The 23,720-nt window shown below is 26.1% G+C and overlaps 1 protein-coding gene across 1 annotated transcript in view; it reads left to right on the forward strand.

Annotated features, from left to right (window-relative positions):
* The window catches only part of LOC100205880 (putative ATP-dependent RNA helicase TDRD12), a 115,151-nt gene that overhangs the window by 44,627 nt on the left and 46,804 nt on the right, over nucleotides 1-23,720 (forward strand). The window contains exons 7-19 of the mRNA XM_065819174.1: nucleotides 10,319-11,550; nucleotides 11,765-12,290; nucleotides 12,928-13,125; nucleotides 13,268-13,398; nucleotides 14,296-14,451; nucleotides 16,573-16,637; nucleotides 17,522-17,606; nucleotides 17,699-17,919; nucleotides 20,364-20,418; nucleotides 20,594-20,683; nucleotides 20,766-20,828; nucleotides 22,128-22,189; nucleotides 22,261-22,390. Of these exons, the coding sequence (XP_065675246.1) occupies nucleotides 10,319-11,550; nucleotides 11,765-12,290; nucleotides 12,928-13,125; nucleotides 13,268-13,398; nucleotides 14,296-14,451; nucleotides 16,573-16,637; nucleotides 17,522-17,606; nucleotides 17,699-17,919; nucleotides 20,364-20,418; nucleotides 20,594-20,683; nucleotides 20,766-20,828; nucleotides 22,128-22,189; nucleotides 22,261-22,390 (3,014 nt within the window). The remainder of the gene's footprint in view (nucleotides 1-10,318; nucleotides 11,551-11,764; nucleotides 12,291-12,927; nucleotides 13,126-13,267; nucleotides 13,399-14,295; nucleotides 14,452-16,572; nucleotides 16,638-17,521; nucleotides 17,607-17,698; nucleotides 17,920-20,363; nucleotides 20,419-20,593; nucleotides 20,684-20,765; nucleotides 20,829-22,127; nucleotides 22,190-22,260; nucleotides 22,391-23,720) is intronic.

Consider the following 23,720-nt stretch of genomic DNA (forward strand, 5'->3'; position numbering starts at 1 on the left):
TATATTGAACACTAATATTTCTGGAAATGCTGGATTTTACTCTTCTGACATAAATGCAACATCAAATGATGTAAGGTTAAAAAGAAAAGACAAATTTGAGCCAAAATTACTTGTTTGGATTGCAATCTCTACAAAGGGAATCTCTCAGCAGTACATTGCTCCGTCAGGCCAAGCTGTCAATGAAGATATGTATACTTCAAAATGTCTTGTTAGATTGGAGAAATTCATTGAAAAACATCATAAAAATGACAATATTGTTTTTTTGGCCTGATCTAGCTTTATCGCATTATTCACATAAAGTACAAAGTTATCTTAAAGCAAAAAATCTTGAATTTGTACCAAAAGAGCATAATCCTGCTAATGTGCCAGAATTACGTTCAATTGAAAATTTTTGGTGTGAACTTAAGAGATTAGTGTACAACAAAAACTGGCAAGTTGAAAACCTAGTCAAACTTAAAAAGCGGATAGAGTTTTCAATTAAAAGAATTGACATAGAACGTGTACATCGGCTTGCTGCCGCCACATTTACAAGAGTAGACACTGTTTGTGGCATGAAAAACTTATAAATCTATTTATTTTTTTTATTTAGATATTTTTTGTTATTATATTTTTTAAATTGTTAAAAAAGATGACTCCGTTAAAAAATTATACCATTTCTAATTTTGTCCAGATTTTTAGTTATCACATGTTATTAATACTATTTTTGTTATTACTTTTACCCTTATTAGACAAACAATTAATTGTAACTTTTCTTTGTTTCAAATGCTGTTTTATGTTAATATTATTATATATTATATATCAACATCCATTATATATCCACATCATTTTTTATATGTTTATATTATTATGTAAACCAAAATCAAAATTAAGTGTTTGGATTTGGCATCAGCTACATCTTTTTACCAAATTTTAGAGAAAAATTTTAAGTTTACAAACAAAGATGACCAGTTCAGTGGGTTGACTAATTAAATTAAAAAGCAATTGGAATTAAGTTAATTTGCTTAATTGATTAATTTGTTAAGTTAATTTTGAACATTTTATGTATTTTATGTATGTCTATGTCAAGTTTATGTATGTCCATAAAACAAAAATTTCTTGTTTTACAGACATACATGGAAACATACATAAACTTAAATGTTCTCAAAATATCTTGGTGCAAAAGAATAAAAAGAATATTCACGAACACTAAAACCTGCCAAATCTATGAACAAACTTATTCTATTGGTTCAAAAAATATGCTGACTATGCGAAATAAAGTTCTTGAGTATTCTGTTGAAATGTTTTAAAAAATTGTATTATTCGAGATTTGTCAAGTATTGAGATTTCTAGCATAAATTGTTTCAAGTATATTTTATCAAACGAACTATTACTTTAATACTATGGCTCATTCTTGGAGCCACATCTGCAAAGCTGTAAATCTTTTAAACTATTATTATTTGTTTACAAAGATAAATGTTTGGAATATATATTTTTTAAATTGTCAAAACTTTGAAAGTTTATTATATATTATAGATTTTATTAGTATATTTTTATTTTTTTATTTAAAAAGTATGTATTTTTTATGTAAATGTAATTTTGTGTATATGTTTTTGTTAAAGCAATTTTTACGATTTATTTTGTAAACAAAAATTTTTTCAACAATAATTGCTTTTTCAATGAAATTATTAATCATCAAAGTTAATAAAACTAATTATGAAATAAACATACAAGAAGTTTCTGGTTACTAAACACAAACATGCATACAAAGTAACTCGCAGATGAACAAGCATCATCCCTGAGGTCACGACAGAACACAAACATATATATATATATATATATATATATATATATATATATATATATATATATATATATATATATATATATATATATATGTGGTAGTGGTGTAGTGGTAAAGCGCTCGCTTCATAAGCGAGAGGTTCCGAGTTTGATCCCCACCACGTCCCTGGTAGTACCACGCTCAACTTGTTTCTCCGCGCAGCGGCCTTGTTTGTCAAGGTTCGTGTTTCGGAGTTGTAGAGTTGAGAGAGGGTTAGAGGGTTAGAGGGTTATAACCACAATTAAGTAGCCTCCTCATCTGTAGTGGCCTTCTGGGCCTTGGGGAGGTGAAATAACAAAATATATATATATATATATATATATATATATATATATATATATATATATATATAGTTGCTAGATATAAAGAAAAGTTTTTAAGTTCTTAGATATTGGTTTACTAACTCTAATTATTTTTGCTACAGTTGTCATTCTAATAAAAACTTGTTATACCTAAACTTAAAATTACTTTTTTCTGTTTTAAATACTAATTAAAATTAAAAAGCCCACTCACTAAACATCATCAGCGGTATTGTGAAACAGTTCCACTTCCTCTTCATTAAGTTTTTTTAACCTTTTTAGTTGATTTTTATCTAATTAATTCAATTTCTACAGTAACTCAATTATTTAATTATTTCATTTATTTATCTTACTAAGAAGAATTAATTCAAATATGTTAAACTTTTCAAACTATGAGAAGCATTTGGGGCCTGGGACTATAGCCCCCTCTAACCCCAACCCTCTTTAATCCAGCACTGGAAATAGGACATGAGTATATAAATAAAACTTATATTATAGTCTTTGATATATAAAAGAACATTTGTTTCCTTATTAAGCAATCGTAAGATGTTACTTTATATAAAAAATGTTGTTTAATTTTATAAGAAAATTATGAAAGAGCGATGTTTCGAAAATATTTGTTCTAAACGTAATTTATTTTGCTTTAAGTTGTTTCACGTTAAAAGTTATTTTCTTTTCCTAGTTTATTACTTTTTTTTTTTGTAATTGTCTCTCATTGGTCCGATTAATCTTTTTTGCATTTTTTTTGTTTGTTCTCAAAACGACAAAAAAATCTGGCCAGTTTTTTGCAACTAAGTATTCTTTCCGTGGTCAGTAATCGAGAGCAATCGCTCCCGCTTCCCAACCAAGCCTGACGATTTTTACACCAAAAGGGTGTCTCAATAAAATGTATATACTGTCATAACAAAAGGATGGTATGTACATTTGATGGTATGTACATTTGATGGGATTTTTTTCTCAGTTCCATTGATAATATTGTGTCCTAACAGTTGAGTACAAATTTTAAGTTGATACTGAAGCCAAAAGATATGGATTTAGCAAAATATTTTATTTATAAAAAAAAAGAGTTATTGTTGTCTTTTTTTTTAGTCTTTGCAAAGGAGTATGTCCAACTTACATACATTTTTGGCCTTTTTTTTTTTCTTTCTTTCATTCTAAAACACATATTTACGCTCAAGGATGTTTGAAAACAAAATAAAACTACACTTTACAACTTAAAAATAATTTAAAACCCTCTCTCTCTCCCCCTACCTCTCCTATACCCCCCCTCCTCCCAAAAAAAACAAAGATAATTTTTTAAGAAATTGTTTGAGTTTTTTTTTTTAAAACAAATTTTAAAAAAGAATTGTAAATATGTTAATTTGACATTATTTTTGTAAAAATATTCAATTAACAAATTAATATTGAAAAACTAAAGCTCTGTTACATAATTAAATATTGTCTCCTTTTTATATTACTAAAATAAGATAATATTACAACATGGTATTAGATAATCTAAGAAATAGATGTTGTTGTGTTTGTCAAACAAGAGGTGATAGTATAAGTTCAAAAAACGTTGAAATTAAAAATGATAATATGATATATAAAGTTTTTGATCATTTTAAAGGGGATAGCTTAAATCTTATACAGGATCAAATCATTTGTTATAAAAATTTAAAATCTTTGAATAAAACCATTCTTTTGCTTGATACAAATCATAGAAATAAAAGTCTTATTTCTAACAATACACTTTTTGAAGGTATTTTAACAAAAATTTAGGAGCAAAATTATGATCACAAAAAGATTTGCTATTAAATAACACAGATATTATCAAAGATTTGTTTGACTTAAAAAATGAACAGCAATTATAGCCGATTGTACTTATTTATTCTGTGACAAAAATAGTTCTTTTTCTACGAAACCTGTACAGTGGGGAAAAAATAAAGGATTAGTTAAATAAACTAAAAGACATTTAACTAAATATCTTTTAGTTTATTTAACTAAAAGCCTTTTGTAGTACGCACTGTAAATAGTTTTAATATTGATATTTATGGACCTTGTGTGATACTTTAAAATAAAAGTAAAAGTGGCTTAAGAGAACTAGTTATGTCCAAGAATTTTTATTAGTTTTAGAGGTTTTAGAGATATGATTAGTTTTAGAGGTTTTAGAGATATGATTAGTTTTAGAGGTTTTAGAGATATGATTAGTTTTAGAGGTTTTAGAGATATGATTAGTTTTAGAGGTTTTAGAGGTTTTAGAGATATGATTAGTTTTTGAGGTTTTAGAGGTTTTAGAGATATGATTAGTTTTAGAGGTTTTAGAGATATGATTAGTTTTAGAGGTTTTAGAGATATGATTAGTTTTAGAGGTTTTAGAGATATGATTAGTTTTAGAGGTTTTAGAGATATGATTAGTTTTAGAGGTTTTAGAGATATGATTAGTTTTAGAGGTTTTAGAGATATGATTAGTTTTAGAGGTTTTAGAGATATGATTAGTTTTAGAGGTTTTAGAGATATGATTAGTTTTAGAGGTTTTAGAGATATGATTAGTTTTAGAGGTTTTAGAGATATGATTAGTTTTAGAGGTTTTAGAGATATGATTAGTTTTAGAGGTTTTAGAGATATGATTAGTTTTAGAGGTTTTAGAGATATGATTAGTTTTAGAGGTTTTAGAGATATGATTAGTTTTAGAGGTTTTAGAGATATGATTAGTTTTAGAGGTTTTAGAGATATGATTAGTTTTAGAGGTTTTAGAGATATGATTAGTTTTAGAGGTTTTAGAGATATGATTAGTTTTAGAGGTTTTAGAGATATGATTAGTTTTAGAGGTTTTAGAGATATGATTAGTTTTAGAGGTTTTAGAGATATGATTAGTTTTAGAGGTTTTAGAGATATGATTAGTTTTAGAGATTAATTGATGAATTGAAAACTACATATAAAGTATTTACCAACTTGTTCTAAAATTCAGTTTAATAGTTTTCAAGCTAACCCTACAAAAATGGTTTGTTACAAAATGCAGATATGTTGTCGAGGCAGTTAATGGTTCTTTTTTAAATAATCTTTTGATTCTTTGGAAAAAATAAGGAATACTTTCTTATTTTTCTTCCTCATATAATGGCTGATGTTAAAATAGCTGCTTCTTTGATTAACTGTTTTCATTTAAAGTATATATCTGATAAAAAAAAAACGTTAAGAATATTGCAGATAATTCTAATGAAAGATAAAATTAATTTAAAAAATGAACTGGAATCACAAATACATTTTGAATACAAAAAGAAAAAGTTTGAACCAATTGGTGCATTAGGCATGAATGATTTCCCCAAGTTTTCTATGGAGGTTATTTGAAAATGCATCACATTTCATAGCTATCTGATAAAACAAAGTTATAGTTATCTCGCAGAACATTCAAATAAAAATGAAAAATATATTATTTTGATTGATAAAGATTTTTAACAAATTCAAAATTATGATATGATTTCCGCTGAAGTTCAGTCAAGACATTCAAATGCTACTAAGTATAGGCTATTTATTAAATATATTAGCCAAACATCGATATTCCAGAATCAGTATTGTCTTGGGCATGTGGGTGTTTTTCAGGTTTAAGAATGTATGGTTATTGTAGTCACATTGCTAGCAAAACTGATTCTACTGCAAAAATGATTCTACTGCAAAGTTTTTATATTATCCATTTTGTTTACTTGTAGAGGTGTTCAAGAAGATGAAGATGAACTAAATATAAATGATATCCCATTATCATTTATAATTGATAAACTTTGTTTCAATTTCATGTTGCATCATAGTTTATAGACTTAACTGGTTTGGAAAATCTGTTGTTTAACCTTTTGACACAACAATAGAGCGTAAATCAAGCGTGACCATGCACACAAACTTTTTAACTGTTAATTGCTAAGTAATATTGTAAACAGATCAATCATTTATTTCACAGATTGTCTGTGATTGTTTATAATTGAATTTTTTGTTTATCAAAACAATGATCAATATTTATAAAGATAATATGCCAGGCGGTAATTGTAGTATAATGAACTGTGGAATACCAAGAAGAACAAAGGGTGTAGGAATATTCAAGCTTCCTTATTCAAATCCTGCAGATCCTGCTCATCAAAGTTGACGATCTGAATGGTTAAATTCAATAACGAAAGGACGTGTTATTGACCGGCGGTTTAAAGGGCAAATCAAATCTGGAAAAATCTTTGCTTGTGAGCCAGATTAAGCCAGATGATTTTGAAACACGTAAGTTGTAATTAAATAACAGTTGAAATTATATATATATACACATATATATATATATTTATATATATATATATATATATATATATATATATATATATATATATATATATATATATAATTTAAAAAATGTTTATTGACAAACAAATCAGTCATTTATTAAAAAAAAAAGAAAGTTAGACGTCACAATGAGCCAGCCAAACTAAATGCTGCTATCTCTTTGACTTCACCATTGAGGCTTAAATTAACAATGCAGCAGCACCTTCAAGAATGTGCACAATTGCAATCTAGAATTAAAGCAATGAAAGAAGAGCTTAATAACTTAAGTGTGATGATGGATTGCGAATTGCATAGTGATTTCATGAATTTGTTTTAGAAAGTATAAAAAAATTTATTTAGTGTTTCTTCATCTGGAGTTATCACCCCAATGATCATAAGATACTGTTTATCCATAGCATCAAAATCCCCATCTAAAATCTGGTTTTTGATAAGAATAGTCATCAGCTAATTATGTTGATTTGGGAGACCCAGACCTGAACTTTACTACATTACAAAAATGTGAACTTGCAACTCATGTCCTTGTTTTTATGGTTCGTCGCATTGCAACATCTCTGAAGTTTTCACTTGCATATTTTACTATCATCACTGCCACAGCAGTGCAGTTATTTTTTTTATTTTGGGATGCAGTATGCATTTTAGAAAAATGATGTAATCTTTATCTAGTTTCTGTAGTAGCTGTTGGTGTCAGCATCAAACTGAACAACGATTAAACTTCCCTGTTATATGTGTGGAGATATGATTATTCCTGTTATTTTTAAAACAATAAATTTGCATGCCAAATATAGATACATGTACTTTGTAGCAGACCCACCACACCTGATGAAAACTGCTCAAAATTGCTTATTAAACTCTGGCGCAGGAAAATGTACACGCTACTTGTGGAACAATGGAAAATACTTATTGTGGCAGCACATTACTCAATTATATTATCAAGATTGAGACAATGGTTTAAAACTTATGCCTAAGTTAACTAATGAGCACATACACATAAACTCTTACTCTGTTATGACTATAAAACTAGCTACTCCAACTTTAAGTCAATTCATAGCATCTGTTTTGAAAACCTTTGGAACTGAAGAACATATAGAGACAGCTAGTTTTTGTGAAAAAACGGACATGTTTTTTGATTGTGTAAACAGTAGATCTCTTGAAGAACATAAAATTAATATAAAACCTTTCCATCAAAAGTAAACAGACCAAAATGATTTTCAATTTAATTTCCTTTTAAATGACTATTTGGATTATTTTAAAGATTGGAAAAGATCTTTAGATGAATGAGTAGATAATACCACTAGTTGTCAATACTCTTATGAAACTAAAGCCAAAATGTTCATTTCACATCAGACTCATGAAGGCCTGACAATGACATGTAACTCAATTGTCAAAATTATAAAGTTTCTGTTAGCAGAGAGCATGTCTTATGTACTTACTAATAGATTTTGTCAAGACCCAATAGAGGAATATTTCAGTGCTCAAAGAAAAATAAGGTGTCATTCAGATAACCCTAATGCTAAACAGTTTGGATACAATGCTAATGCAATACGCATCCAAAGAAGTGTTTCGCTTAATACTGGAAAAGAAGTGTTTCGCTTAATACTCTTAAGAGCATTGATAAGCTTTTGGAAAGCAATATTTTTCATTTCACACTGGCAGCTTTTTAATATTGACATTGTTTTTTGTATATCAGTGTTATTGCTTGTTCAAAAATATTGGATTTTTTTTTTTAATTTGTGGATAACGCAGCCTCCAAGATATTGTAATCCATACTTTTCTCTTTCACATATTGTTTGACTATTTGATGTCTTTTTATCACTGACACTAGATATATTAGCCTTATAATAAGATGCAATGCTATCAGCAAGTTTGCTTAATAATAATGCAGCAGCATCTTCATATTCAGGACCACAATTAAGAATTAGCTTACTGTTGATTACTGTTTTGCCAAAATAATCAGCATAAAATTCATTCAAACTTTTTAGAGAAACTTTACTGCAACTTTCAATTATTCTATCAAAGTGAATCTTGTCTTTTATTTGGTCAATCTGAAGTTTTCTAATAACTTCAATCATATTTTCACCATAAATTAAGCTTTCTGTAATCTTGCAAGACACTTTTTTAAGTAGTGAGAACAAAATCTTGAGGTTAAAATCTGCATTATTAGCTGGCTCATCAACGATAACATTGTTGGGGTGCTTTTTAGAGATATGCAATTTTAACCCACCTTTACTTCTATAAACTTTGACACATACATTACATGGGAAGGATCCAGGGGTAAGCTAAAAAAAATTTTAAAAACTAAATCAATCAATCACCCTATCAATTATTTTCCAGTTCTATCCCAATCATTTATTTTTCACTTAATTTGATCACTTAGTAAAAAACGTTAAAACAAATGTTTGCTTATGTTATGTAAATGATTTATATAAAGAAACATTACTTTTCACTTTTAATCTTACTAGGAAAAAGTACTCACATCTTTGAGAATAGCATTATAAGGTCACTATTACAAAAATAATCATCGTCTTCTTTCTCTGGAGACATTGTAAATTTTTTGTTGTGCACAGTCTATGTCATGTGATCACAGCTTTCACCTTAGATTAATTTTTTTTATGCAAAACACTGAGTTTCCAAACTATGAAACCAAGCTGATCGGGCTTAGATTTTTTAATAGATAATATGTAAGACACCAACGATACTTTGGTCTAAAAATCTAAACTCAATCAGCTTGGCGTGGATATGGGCCAAAAGACATCAAAGGAGGACATTCTCCTTTTAGTTTAGAATTAATAAAAAACGAGAACTTGAGTGAGATTTTTACTTAAAAGGATTTCACTGTTCTAATAAATGTTAGATTTGAAATGATGCAATAACATATTCAAATGTTGCAATAACATATTCTAATAGCCAGACCTAAATGTTTGTTTCTTTGCTATATGAATAATAATTAATATACAGATTTTTATAAAATCTGTTGACTCAAAACAGTATGAAGATTAAAAAAATTATTAAATAAATTTTTTTATTTCTTACATTTTTTATCAATTTTTTCAATGAAACATTTTTTTGATGTTTTGATGAACTTTAAAAAAAACTTAATCAAATATTTTGATTAAGTTTAAATTTCATTAAAACAGCGTCAAAACAAGTTTTTTAATAACAATGATTTGATAATTCTTTTTCTACATTTAAAATCTCATTTTCTTTGTTTAAAATTAATTTTTAAATGAAACCTTTAGTTTTGATTAGTATTTCTATTTTTTAATTTAAATATATTTATAAAATTTTTCTTGTTGCTATAGTAATAGCTAGTCTTAATAAATTTTTCAGGTTTTGACATTATAAATAAATGTAATGATATAAGAGATTTTAAGTTAGAGTTAAGTAATTTGATTAGAGAACACCTTATCAGAGAGATTTTAATTATAAAATTTTATCAGAAAATTCCCCTACCAAGAAATTTATTTGAAAAGAGGTCACTATCACACTATTGGTGAGAGGTCACTATCACACTATTGGTGAGAGGTCTCTATCACACTATTAATGAGAGGTCACTATCACACACACTTTAATTATAAAAATTTGTTAAGAAGGTTTTACTTCCCACAAGTTTTAGTTATAAAATTGATACCTCCCGCCAGAAAAAATGATGCTTCATTAACTTTGAATCAAATACTGGCTCAAATATGACCTAGCTTCAATTAAAATTAAAGCTATTTTTGAAATTTTGAAATTTTTTTATGGATATATATAATATTGATGCATTATTTTCATTTTACTTTCTTGACTGACTTTTCATTATTGTATGTGTTTATTTTCATTATACATTCACTATATGTTTTCAGGCTATTTTCATTATATTTTTATTATATACTTTTATTATAGGTTACTTTATATTTTCACTTTTATTGTTCAGGTAAAATTACTGCTATTAAAGTAGTTTCAGAGAATTCGGATTGCTCAAAAAATGTTATATTGTATGTACAAGAAGAAAGTTCATGGTATAGTGTTAATGAAATGCTTGTAAATTTTAATTTTGCCTCTTACCCCTCAGTCCCTCGATCAAATGGTTTAAACTGTTCAAATGATTTTCTTTCAAATACTTTAAATCAAACAAACTATGATGTATCTCAACCTGATGTTCCTCCACAAAATGCCACAAAACATTCAAAAAATTATGACACATTTCAACACGATGAATTTCAAGAAGCATCTTTAAATAATTCCAGTGTCCATTTAAGACAAACTTCGCCATTAATAAACAAACCTGAATTGCAATCTATTGAAACTTTTAATAACTGTAAAACTTTACAAAAACAGACTTATGAACATCAAGCAGTGTATAATGGTGGTAACTATACAATTTCACAAAAAGAAAGTTATGAACAACTAACTGTGTGTGATGATTTTGACCATACAATTTCACAAAAACTTAGAGATGAGCAACAAGAAGTGTGTAGAAGTTATGCAAACAAAGACTCTGAAGAATTACAGAATTTACTTAATAATACTCACAATAGTTTTACTCCTAAAAACATTTGCAATAATATAACTTTAAATTTTTCAGAAAAAGAAAATTCTACCAAGATTCAATCCTTGGAATTAAAAAAAAAGATTCCATGTAAAGAAAATAATGAAGCCAAAGATTTCTCTGAAATATTACCTAACAATTTTCAAAATGAACAAGTTTCTCCTAAAAACAATCAATTTGGTATGATTGACAGCCATTCTATTGCCCCTAAGTCTTTTAGTCCATTCGTATTTCTTAATTCAAATGAAAGCTCAACAAATGATTCAGATTTAATTGATGCATATCCCGTATTGAAAGCTCTCTCTGTTGGATGTGAGTCAAGTTGTTCAACAAACACTGATGACATCTTTGTTCATGGTAAACTAAAGAGAGCTCCATTTGAAAGAATATCAAATCTGAATTTGCCACTTCCTCTAAAAAGAAATGTTATAGATTTAGGTTTTGAGAGACCTACTCAATTTCAGTCGCATCTATATCCTGCTGTGGTGGCATTTCGACATATAGTTTGTATACCTGAGCCTAATAGTTCTTATGTTTCAAAAATACTTGCGTATATTCTACCAATCACAAAGTGTTTAGTTAGTGATGAAAATAAAAGTTTTGGCAAGGGAAATGGGGTATAATAATTATTAGTTATTTTTTATTGTAAATTTTAAAATCATAATTTATATCTAATAATATAGTTTTTAATTAAAGTATTCTAATTAGAATAAATTATATACTCATTAAATTGTAAAATTCTTAATTGTTTGTTTATATATTACTATTATTGTATAATTGTATAATCATTAAATGTAATTGTTTAACTTAATTGTTTGTTTAATTTTGAAGCCAATAGTGTTAATATGTGTCTCTGATTGGGTTGAGGCTCAAAGAGTGTATGATGTTTGTTCAAATCTGGTTAGTTATTACAAAAAGACTGTGCGTGTTGATATCTTTTATGGTGGCATGGGCAGCGAAGAGGAACATAATATTAGATTGATTAATGGTTGTGAAATACTTGTCGTAACAATGCCTGCTTTAATTAGAATTCTTTATAATGAATTCACAAATCTAAAACGTTTGCGTTATCTTATTTTTGACAATGCAGATATTTTAGTAGAAAAATATACTGAAGATATAAAAATTTTTATGAGGCTGTTTGTTCAAACGTTGAAGGAAATGAAAAGAAGTGAATCTACACAACAAATAATTGTTATTGCAAAGAAGTGGTCCTATGGAGTCCGGTCTTTTATGAATAGCTACCTTGCAGAGCCTTTAGTAATAATTGGAAATAAAATTGAAGCAGCTTTATTTGCAGAAGTACCAATGGTAGTACAATTGTGCAATTCTGTTGAAAGATTAGACTATCTAATAGGTTAGTCTTTTAATACTTTATTTTAATTTATGAACTAATTTTCTGGCATAAATATTTAGGTAAATATTTAAATAGTATGTTGTTTATTTTTAATTACTTATTTGCTTCAAATAATTAAGCTGTTTTTTGATTTTAAAATTTAAATATGATTTTAACAATATTAGTTTTGCAGGAAATTTCTGGAAGTTTCAATTTTCTGGAAGTTTCTGCTGCAATTTGCTTTCTGGAAGTTGCTGCAATTTGCTTTTGTTAGTTATGAAGCAAAAAAGATATTAATTTGACATTTTGTTAAATATTTAAAAACTAAAACACTAGATTTAAAAAGCTAATACAAAAAATATCAGAAAAACTATCAACCTCAGATAAATATAAAAAAGTTGTTTTAAGTTCTTATGAACAGAAAGTAGTATGATAGATAAAAGACTTTAAAAACAATTACAGTTTTTTTTTAAATTAATCTTGGAGAGTATAAACATGGAAAATGATAAACAAAAGTATATTGTAACCAGAAATAGGAATAGCTAATAAAAATTAACATTTTTCTATTGCTAATTTATTTATTTTTATTTTATAAATAATGTTGAAAAATTTAGCGAGCATAACAAAAAGACATTTTTTATTTTAATATTGTTTCCAGGTTTTCTTGAAACTGATGCAAATGACAAGAACACAATAATATTTACAAACTCAGCAAACAATGCTGATGAACTACAAGAGCAGTTAACAAGATACAGCATATTCTCAAATGTAATAACCGAGTTTATGTCTCCGTCTTCAGTAAAAGATGTAAAACTTGCGTGGAATGCTTCACTAAAGAAAAAAAATAATTTTTTGAGTAATAATGAATTTTAATTTTTTTTCTAGTTTTTTATATGACAAATAAGTAGTTTGTATTACTTATACTAATTTTCTAGTTTAAAGTTCTAATCAATAAATAATAGATTTTAAAATTTAATCATTGAAATGTTTTATTTTAGTAATGAGTGATAAATCAGTTCTAAGCTCTGGAATCAAAAATGGATCATGTGTTGTTCATTATGATTTTTGTTGTAGTAAGAGTGATTTTGGGAATCGATTAAATTGCTTGCAAGAGGTTATGAGAGAAAATGTAAGTTTAATATATGGCAAAGCTAAGAGTCTATTTGAAGAAATGTCAATCTGTTTAATTGCTCACTAGAGATAACAAAAAAAGTCTAGTAAATTCCATGCAAAGTTTTTTATTTTATTTTAAATTCATCTGACTTGAAGACTAAAATGTTTCTCTTTCAATATCTTTTTTTATCAAAGTTTGATCTGTTGTGGGAGAATGGTAAAGAGGTGGTAAAAAGTGTTTTTTTTTTTTTTTTTTTTTTTTTTTTTTTGAAGTATGAAGCATAATGATCAAAGAAATTAAGTAATAATACATAAAGAAACACTAATATTTTGTGAACCCGTTTGCATGCCCATTAGCAACTTTGTTGCCACAAAACAAGTTTATTTTACTAATTAAAAAAACTAATCTAGAAGTGTATTTTGTAAATGTACATATTGTGGAATGTCTATTTTGTTTTGATCTTTTTTAAAAAATTTTCATGCAGTGTTATAAGTTATAACATGTATATAACATGTTTACAAGAAATTAAATTTTTTGTAAAAAATAGAAAAGGAGGAAAAAAACCAAGGAAGAAAAACAAATTTTTTTAAATTTAAATGACTTTTTTATTCAAAATTCTCTCTAAATTATAAGGAAATTTCACTTTTTTGATATCACACAATCTGTTAATTTTATAAAGCTGATGTAACTTTTACAAAATATTATTTTTCTAATCTACTATTTTTCACAAAATAAATATTTATATTCACTTATATTCACTAATAAATATAAGCGATGACATTGAAAGAGTTATATTTGACATGATGACATTGGAAGAGTTATATTTGACAACATTGATGAGCTAATATGACATTAATTGATGATGTTATGATGATGACGATAATTGTGATATCTGATTTTTTATTGTGTTAGGAGGATTCAGTTTCCAAGAAAGAGTTATGTGTATTGATTTTTGTAACAGAATTAGATAATGGCATGCGATACTCTACAGGTCTTGTTAAACTTCTAAAAAGGTCTGGTCAAGAAGTGTCAGAAGAATTACAATCTATGGCTATTTCCTCACATGAGGTTTTTTCATCTTTTGCATATTTGATTATTTTTACATTATATAAGTACATTTTTGTATGTATGTATGTATGTATGTATGTATGTATGTATGTATGTATGTATGTGTATGTGTGTGTATATATGTATAATGGTATATTATATACTTTTATGAAATATGAAATATTTATTGAATATGTATAATGGTATATTATATACTTTTATGAAATATGAAATATTTATTGAATATTGTTATTTAAATAGAATATTTCAAAACAATTTTCAAAGTATTTTTAAAGTTATATAGAGTAAGTTACCTTAGTTTCAGTCAACATTCACAAAGTTTTATTCATTTTTGATGGGAAATATTTTCTCAATTTTTTAAATTGGTGAATAATTTAACCAACATTTTGCTCAATAGCTTTGCTTCTATGACCAAAAAAATGATATTTTAAAATATATGTGCTTTTGAAAGTTCTTGCCACTTTCACATAAAGTTTTAAAAGAATGCTCAGTATTCAACTTGATTAGAGTTGAGTACTTAGCATTCTTCTAAAATTTTCCTAAACTGATATAATTATCTGAGAATTATTCAGAATATTCTAGAACTTTCGAGACACCTTTAGACCTTTCAAAAAATCTCCAGAACTTTCTAGAATGTTTTTGAATTGTCGAAAAGGACTTATATACAAGTAAAAAAGTATAAACGATTTGAACCAACATTTCAGTTTGTGTTATTGGCGAAAAAAGAAATAACAAATCATACTTGGCTATTATTTAATTTAAATGACATCAAGAGTTGTTTGTATTTTGCTATGTGTATGTATGAGTGTGGACAGTTTATAAGGATTGATAATATGGAAAAATGGAAATTCCATGGAAAAATGTGTAAAGCCTACTAAGTTTACGTCAGCATGCTTGTTGAAAATCAGGAAAGTCCTAGATTTTCACCAGGTCTCACATGCTATATATACCACATTGCAAAAGAACTCTTGAAGTTAACTTTATTTTGTAGAATTTCTATGATTTAGATAACCATAATTTGTTTTAAAAAACTATTGACAATCGACTAAGTTTCCATATATACATATAACAATTTACTAGAAAAGTATGTTAAATGTTAACATAATACTAAGTATTAAAAAGTGTGTGCAGTTTTCAGCCTTCAAATTGTATACTTCTTATAACTGTCTGTTGATTCTGATGGTTCATTTTGTGCAGTGTTTTGTGTAGATATTGCCTTAAAGCATGTCAAGAACATATGTAAGGTCATTGAACACTTTAAAATGGTGTCATTTCTCGTGTGCCTATATTCAGGTTGACAAACTTTCCTTGTTTATATATATATATATATATATATATATATATATATATATATATATATATATATATATATATGTATCTATACATATATATATATATATATATATATATATATACATATATATATATATATATATATCTATATATCGATACATATATATATATATATATATATATATATATATATATATATATATATATATATATATATATATATACATATATATACACATATATATATATATATATATATATATATATACATATATATACACATATATATATATATATATATATATATATATATATATAATTATATATATATATATACATATATATATATATATATATATACATATATATATATATATATATATATATATATATATATATATATATATATATATATATATATATATATATACATATATATACACATATATATATATATATATATATATATATATATATATATATATATATATATATATAATTATATATATATATATACATATATATATATATACTTACATACATACACACACACACACACACACACACACATCTATGAAAATAACTAGGGCGGTGGACCTAGTTATTTTCATAGATACCAAAATTTTGCAAAAAAAGATTTACAATTCTTAAAAAAAATCATTCTGTATCGCTTTAGTTTAGATTTTGTTGCATAAAAAATAAAAAGAGTTTTTAACATAAAATGTATTTTATAGACACAGTTAATATAATAACAATTGTAATTATATTAAATATATGTATGTAATATTAGTAAATAAATGTATTTATGTATATTACAAACTTTACTAGATAAAGGAATCTCAAAAAGAATTTGATGAGTTTTGCCATCAAATAAAGATGCTTGGTTATTGCAAGTATGTATGTTTCCTTTATATATTGCAAATATCTATATGCCGGGAAGATAAAATGTTAATTAAAGTTCTTAATCTGGTTTATACTCTTAAAAGACCAGAAAACACTTGCAAAAATTACATCTACTAAAACAATTACATCATTTGCATGTACCAAAACACTTACAGCATTTACATGTACTAAAACACTTACAGCATATACATGTACCTAAAATATTACTTTTGATTTCTGTTATTTTTATATATGCTCATAATCTCACTTTGTTTTTAACTCATAGTGTTCAAATATTAGTTTTATTGAGTCATATATCATTGTTTATTTACATTTTTTTATACATTGTTTAATCAACTTTAATAACATGAATCAAAAACATGTGAATCCTTAGTGATTGATATTCATTGGTCAGGTTCCATCATCCTTTTCAGTATAACAACCAGATGATGAATGCCGTTAATTAACAAGAATGACATTCACATGGTTTTTATTCATAATTGAATCAAATAGAGATAAATACTGCAGAAAAAATATATTTTTTTGATACTTTATTCACTTCCCCAATGCCAAGGGGTCACTACAGTCAAGGAGCCCCTTCATTTCTTTAATAATACAACTTACTCAATACTTTAACTTTAAAATACAAACCTTGATGAGCGACGCCACTGTGCGCAAAACAAGTAAAACATGGTACTATGATGGACATGTGAGAATTAAACTTGGAATTTGCTTATAAAGAAAGCGCTCTACCACCACAGTGCTATTGCATTGTATCTGATTATAGAGCCTAGCATAGAGCAACTAACTAATTTCAGATAATCTACAATTTTTTAATATTGTCTAATAATATTTTGCAAGTACGCATTTTATTTCTATTGGAAAATTTATTTAGTGACATCAATGACTGTATTCAGAGGCATACTGCTTTTCCACAACAAGATTTTATTGGATTATGTCCGTCCGCTGGTTATGTGAAGGTGTTTATATATTTTTTTTCATATAATTTGTATATGAATATTGAGTATTTAAATCAATATATATTTATAAATAAATTACAATTTTATACAAGGTTGTTATTCTTGCTGTAATTAATGCATCAAGCTACTGGGGTCGCATTATAGAACATAATTTACCATTTAAAAAAGAAAACACCTCATATCCATCAATGCAATATGTAAAGTTAGCTATAGACATCCAGCTTTATTATGCTAACAAGAGTTTTCATCAACAATGTGTTTCGATAAAGAAATATGATATGTGTGTTGTAAAAACTGAATGTGGATATCAAAGGTATTTTTATTATATATGCTTTATATATGTATACTTATATACATTGTGTGTGTCTATATATATATATATATATATATATATATATATATATATATATATATATATATATATATATATATATATATATATATATATATATATATATATATATTCAGTCGATTTAGGTGTCATAATTTATTTTGTATAATTCAAACAGTTTCTCAAAAAATGAAAAAAAAAATAAAGAAAAACAAATTTTTTTATATCTAACGGGTGATGCGGAATTTATCGGACAAATCCTAATTTCATTATTTGAGCATAATAATTAGTTTTTGTGACTTATCTTTAATTTAATCTAAAAATATTTTTTGTAAACAAACCTAATATAAAAAAAAAATCGTAAATCATTTTGAAAAGGAAGGATTTGCTCGAAGTACAATATATGATAACCTAAAAAGACTTGAAACTGTTCAATCGTTTTCTGATAAAAAGCACGCTGGTCTTCTGACATCCTGGACTGGAGAAAAGAAAGCCGAATTAACAAGACTTGTCAACAATCGAAAAGGGGTCAGTCAGAGAAAAATAGGTATTAAATTCGGTGTAAGTCAATCAACAATTGATCGTCAGTTAAAAAAAATGAACATTAAATATAGAAAATGTGAAAAGACTCCAAAATACACTATAGAACAACAAATAAAGGCAAAGAAAAGCAGCAGGAAACTAATTAACCAACTCTATAACACAAAATCACTTTAGTCATCGATGACGAAAAATACTTTTGTTTTGCAGGGGACAACATGCCTAGAAATTCTGGATACTACACAAACAACAAAAAGACATGCCCAGAAAGTGTTCGTTTTATAGGAAAAGAGAAATTTCCAAAAAAATTATTAATGTGGATAGCCATATCTGACCGTGGTATGTCCGAGCCATTGTTTCGCACTTCCAAGGCTGTAGCGATCAATTCATCAATCTATATTAATGAATGTTCAGAAAAATGGCTTCTTCCATTTATTCGCAAGTATCATGGAGACTTTAACTATTTATTTTGGCCAGATTTAGCAAGTTCTCATTATTCTAAAAATTCTCTAAATTGGATGGACCAATATGTCTATTACGTTGATAAAGAATCCAATCCCCCAAATGTGCCTCAAGCACGACCAATTGAAACTTTTTGGGGACATTTGGCACAGAAGGTTTACGAGGAAGATTGGCAAGCTTCAATAGAGCAAGTTTTGATTGATCGCATTAAACTAAAACTACAAGAAATTGATTTAAACTTTTTACAGTCGCATATGAAAGGCGTCAGAGCAAAATTGAGATCAATTGCAGATGGTGGTGTTTTTTCATATAAAAAATGATACATTTTTATTAAAAGATAAATGCTTTATTTAAAAAAAGTATAATAGTAGTTTGTTTTTTTATTTATAAATAAGTTATTGACCTTTTTATTTTGTCCGATAACTTCCGCATCACCCGTTATTGCCCAAACTTAAGCTTTCAATCAATCTTCACTAGTCATTAAAAACTCAGGTGGTGCCAAAGTCCCATTTTACATCACTAAAAATGATTTCTTAGACCACATATTTTATGTTATAAAATTTACTAGGCAACATATTTTATTGTGTATATAAATTCAATGACTTTTTATTTACTATGACTATTAACAAATTTTTATAGAATTTTTTTTTCCAATATTTATTTAAAAATTTTTTTTTTATAGATAAGCATTCTTATAGGCATTTTCAATCAGTTATTAAATGAAAATGGAAAAAAATGTAATACTAGTAATATAGAATGAAAAATTGTAATATATATGTACAGTATATATATATAATTAGTAGCTATGTTGGTGTGATTCTGACTATGTTATAGTTATAGTTATATATAGCTGTAGTATAGCTATATATATAACTATAGCTATATCCTTTTTCAGATATTTCCGGAATTCTGGATATTTTTTCAAATTTTTTTTTTAAATTAAAATTTTTTTTTTAGTTTTTCCAACTATCCAAAACATTTTTTACAAGTTTACATATAAATTTTTGTAATATATTTGTTTTTTAAGCTTTTTCACTCATCTCTCATAAAAAAAGAAAAAAAAGATTGAAAATAAAAAATAGAAACAATTCAGCTAAAATCGAAATTGGGAGGAATATAAGGGAAAATATATTCTGTATTTTTTCCGGATATTTCACTCAAACAATTTTTCGGATTTTTTAATTATAACCTGGATGATATATATATATATATATATATATATATATATATATATATATATATATATATATATATATATATATATATATATATACACACACACACATGCATACATACGTATGTGTATATGTATATATATATTTATGTGTATATATATATGCTTATATTAACCTTTATAATTTATGTAATCTATTATATTTAAGTAAATATATTTAACATTATTTTCTCTTTAAATATACATTTAGGGTTCGAATTGATAAAATTGTTGAAAAAGAATTAGAAAGACCAAAAAAATTTCAGGTATCAAGGTGATAGCCAATGATTAAAATATCTTATATTGTTAACTAATGTCATTGTGAATTTTTTAATTTAATTAATTTACTTGCTGATTAAGCAGGTGCTCTTATGTTATTTGTAAAGTGTTTTTATCTTAATCACTGAAGTTTTTTTGCTGGTACTTTTTTTTATTGTGCAGGTGTTTGGCATTGATAGTGGAATGACCCTAACTGTGATGTACACAGACTTGCTAGTATGTCCACTATCATTTCAAAATATACCTCCACAGGTAGTAGTTTTTTTTTGTTCGTTTATTATTTACTTAGTCAACTTACCCTTTCTTTTTTTACTTTTTTAAATTTGTTGTATAGGCTGTTGAAATCATAGTGTGCTCTGTGAAGCCAATAGATAGCAGTTCATCTTGGACTAACGAAGTAATACTTTAAAAAAGTTATTTTTAGTCACAGAATTGCGTATTTCTTTATTTATTTAACTATATTATTCAGTAAATTAACAATAAAGTAGTTGAACACAGATGCAAGTAATGTTCAGTCCACAATTAAAAGCTGTCAGCCAAAACCTCTATTTCCTTGCGCAAGTATTTTTTTAAATAAATTTATAAGTAAAAAGTTTTAAGCTAATACCTTTATCTCGAAAATACATATTAAAATGCTGAAATTAAGTTAATGCCAATTTCTTTAAAATAGATCTTATAAATTTTCGTAAACAATAAAATATTATTATTAAAATTTGAAAAAAGTTTTACAAATTTTTTATTCAATTTTTAAAACTGTATCTTAACTTGGTTCTTCAAAGATGAAAATTTTTATTTTGAAGTTTTGTTTCAATTAAGTAGTATGTAAATACACATCATTAGTATAGGTTACCTTTTAATAATTTGAGTCAAGCTAATGAAATATACGCAGTAAATTATCAGGATTTAACTAATTGTTTTTTAAATATTAGTTTCTTTAATATCCTATTTTTTTAATAATGTTTTTGTTCATTTTTGATTTGAAAAATTAATAGCAAAGCAAATTTTATATTATTATTAAAGTTTTGAATAGTGTTTGTTTTATAAGAAAAAAATTTGTTTTGGAATATTTTTTTTTAACTTTGTGTTAATAGTTTTAATCATGCGAAAAACTTATGATTTTTTTTTATGGTTTGTATTTTGAAAATATAGCTATTTTTATTGTACCATATGTTTCTTGTATTTTACAGTTTGTGCTGTTGCGGTATATCTTATATCCTCTATCCCCTCATTTATTTTATTTTTTATAAATATCTTTAGGCAAAGTGTTGCCTTTATGGCTGTGCAGCAAATTATTCATCTGCTTAAATGAAGAAAAAAAACAAATAAAAAATTAAAGTTACACATGTAAACAATATTCACAAAAATAATTTTAGTTATGATGAAAAACTTTTTTTTTATTTGTATTTAGAATAAGTTAATGAAAAATTAATTTTTTTTAACAATGGCTATTGTAAATAAGATTGTAAAATACAAATGCTGTTAATAAGTTGTAAAGGATATGTTGTAAATGTAAAGTAGGTTGAGCTTAAAAATCTTGTGGAACATTCTTGTTTATAATATTAGTCAGTTATTAATATTGCGGAAGTCTTGTTTATAATATTAGTTTTCGATAATGAATAAAATGTTTTATATTATAAATGTATCAACAAATTTGAAGACTTTTTTTGAAAAAATGTTTTTTTAAATTTATTTGTAGGCTTCCCTAGCCATAGAAAAAATGGTTCTAGGTAAAACATTAGAAGGTCGAGTGCAGTTCAGGTGATTATCAATATTTTTTGGATTTCTAGAATTTCTGAACAAAAAGTAACAAAATTGTTGTAACTCTTTAGTCTTCAGAACACAATTTGGGTGGATCCACTATTAGAAAAAGATTTATTAAGTGGAGTTCAAACAAAAACATATGTTCTTGACGTAGGAAGAGACCTTATTTATCTTGGCTACGGAGAAAAGAATAGCAAAGTAAGATAAAATTAATATAAAATGTATATATTATATATAGTAAATATATATATATATATATATATATATATACATACATACATACATACATACATACATACATACATACATACATACATACATACATACATACATACATACATGCATACATACATACATATATATCTGTGCATGTGATGAATAAAATTGCCCAGCGTGATATTTTGCGCTCGTAAAACTAAAATACGTTATTACCAAGCGCAAATATACGTGTTCGACATCAAGTCTTCGAGAGCAATATTTAGGGTTAAAAATTGGTTCCTTTGGGGTCATCCATAAGTTATGTACCCAGGTATGGGGACGAGTTCACCCAAAACTGTACCAGTGCGTACAAGGAAATCGGTGAACGATTTTTTGTTTGAATTTTTTTATGTAAAGTCCGTGAATTCAGACAAAAAAGCTTTGGTTTTTTCATTAATTCATTAGTCTATCTACCGGAAGAAATATGTTACTGTCGCTTTGATATTAAATAAAAACAATGAAAGTAGTTTTATTTCTTTTATAGCCCTTCTCAAAAATTTAAATTTGACTCAAATTAAGTTTTCACAGTTGAAATGTTATTAAAAAAAGTATTCATTACAAGATTTGAATTTAAAAATAATAATTATATTTTATTTAACTTATATTTTATTTATATTTAACTTAAAATTAAAGTTATTACTAAAATTTTAGTAACTATCATTAAAAATGTTTAACGCATGGTTTTTTTAAACTAAGTTTTTTTGTCCCACTTTTCAAACTTGCAGTTTGATTTTTCAAAGTTCTATCAAGTTTCAATTTTGTAATTTAAGTTTTCTTTTCTTATTTGGCCGAACACACTTTGAAAATAGTAAACATTCCAATCTACCTCTTAGCAGTAATGACTTCATAACTTTCATTAATTGTTTGTACAAAACAGAAAACTGCTTTCTAGTTTTAACTAAACGCATGATTTAGTTATTATCAAATGAATTATTTTTTATATACTTGATTATATACTTGATAAATTTATAGTAGACTTATATAATATACTTATACTAATATAATATAATATTAGTGTAAGTATACATCTATATAATATATATGTATACACTTATACAGATATGATATATAAATAACTTATACTGACATTATTTGTAGTAATGCGTTAGTTACAACCAGTTAGTTATAATAAAATCAATTTTTTACTCACGTAACGTAATTAGCAAGCACTGTTTGTCGCTCCCGGTAGACCATTTATGGGCATATTTCATGTGCTTGGAGCGATCGCTCCCGCTTCATCACAAGGTCTGTATGTGTGTATATATATATA

Source organism: Hydra vulgaris, chromosome 15 (assembly GCF_038396675.1).
Source record: "Hydra vulgaris chromosome 15, alternate assembly HydraT2T_AEP".
Lineage (NCBI taxonomy): Eukaryota > Metazoa > Cnidaria > Hydrozoa > Anthoathecata > Hydridae > Hydra > Hydra vulgaris.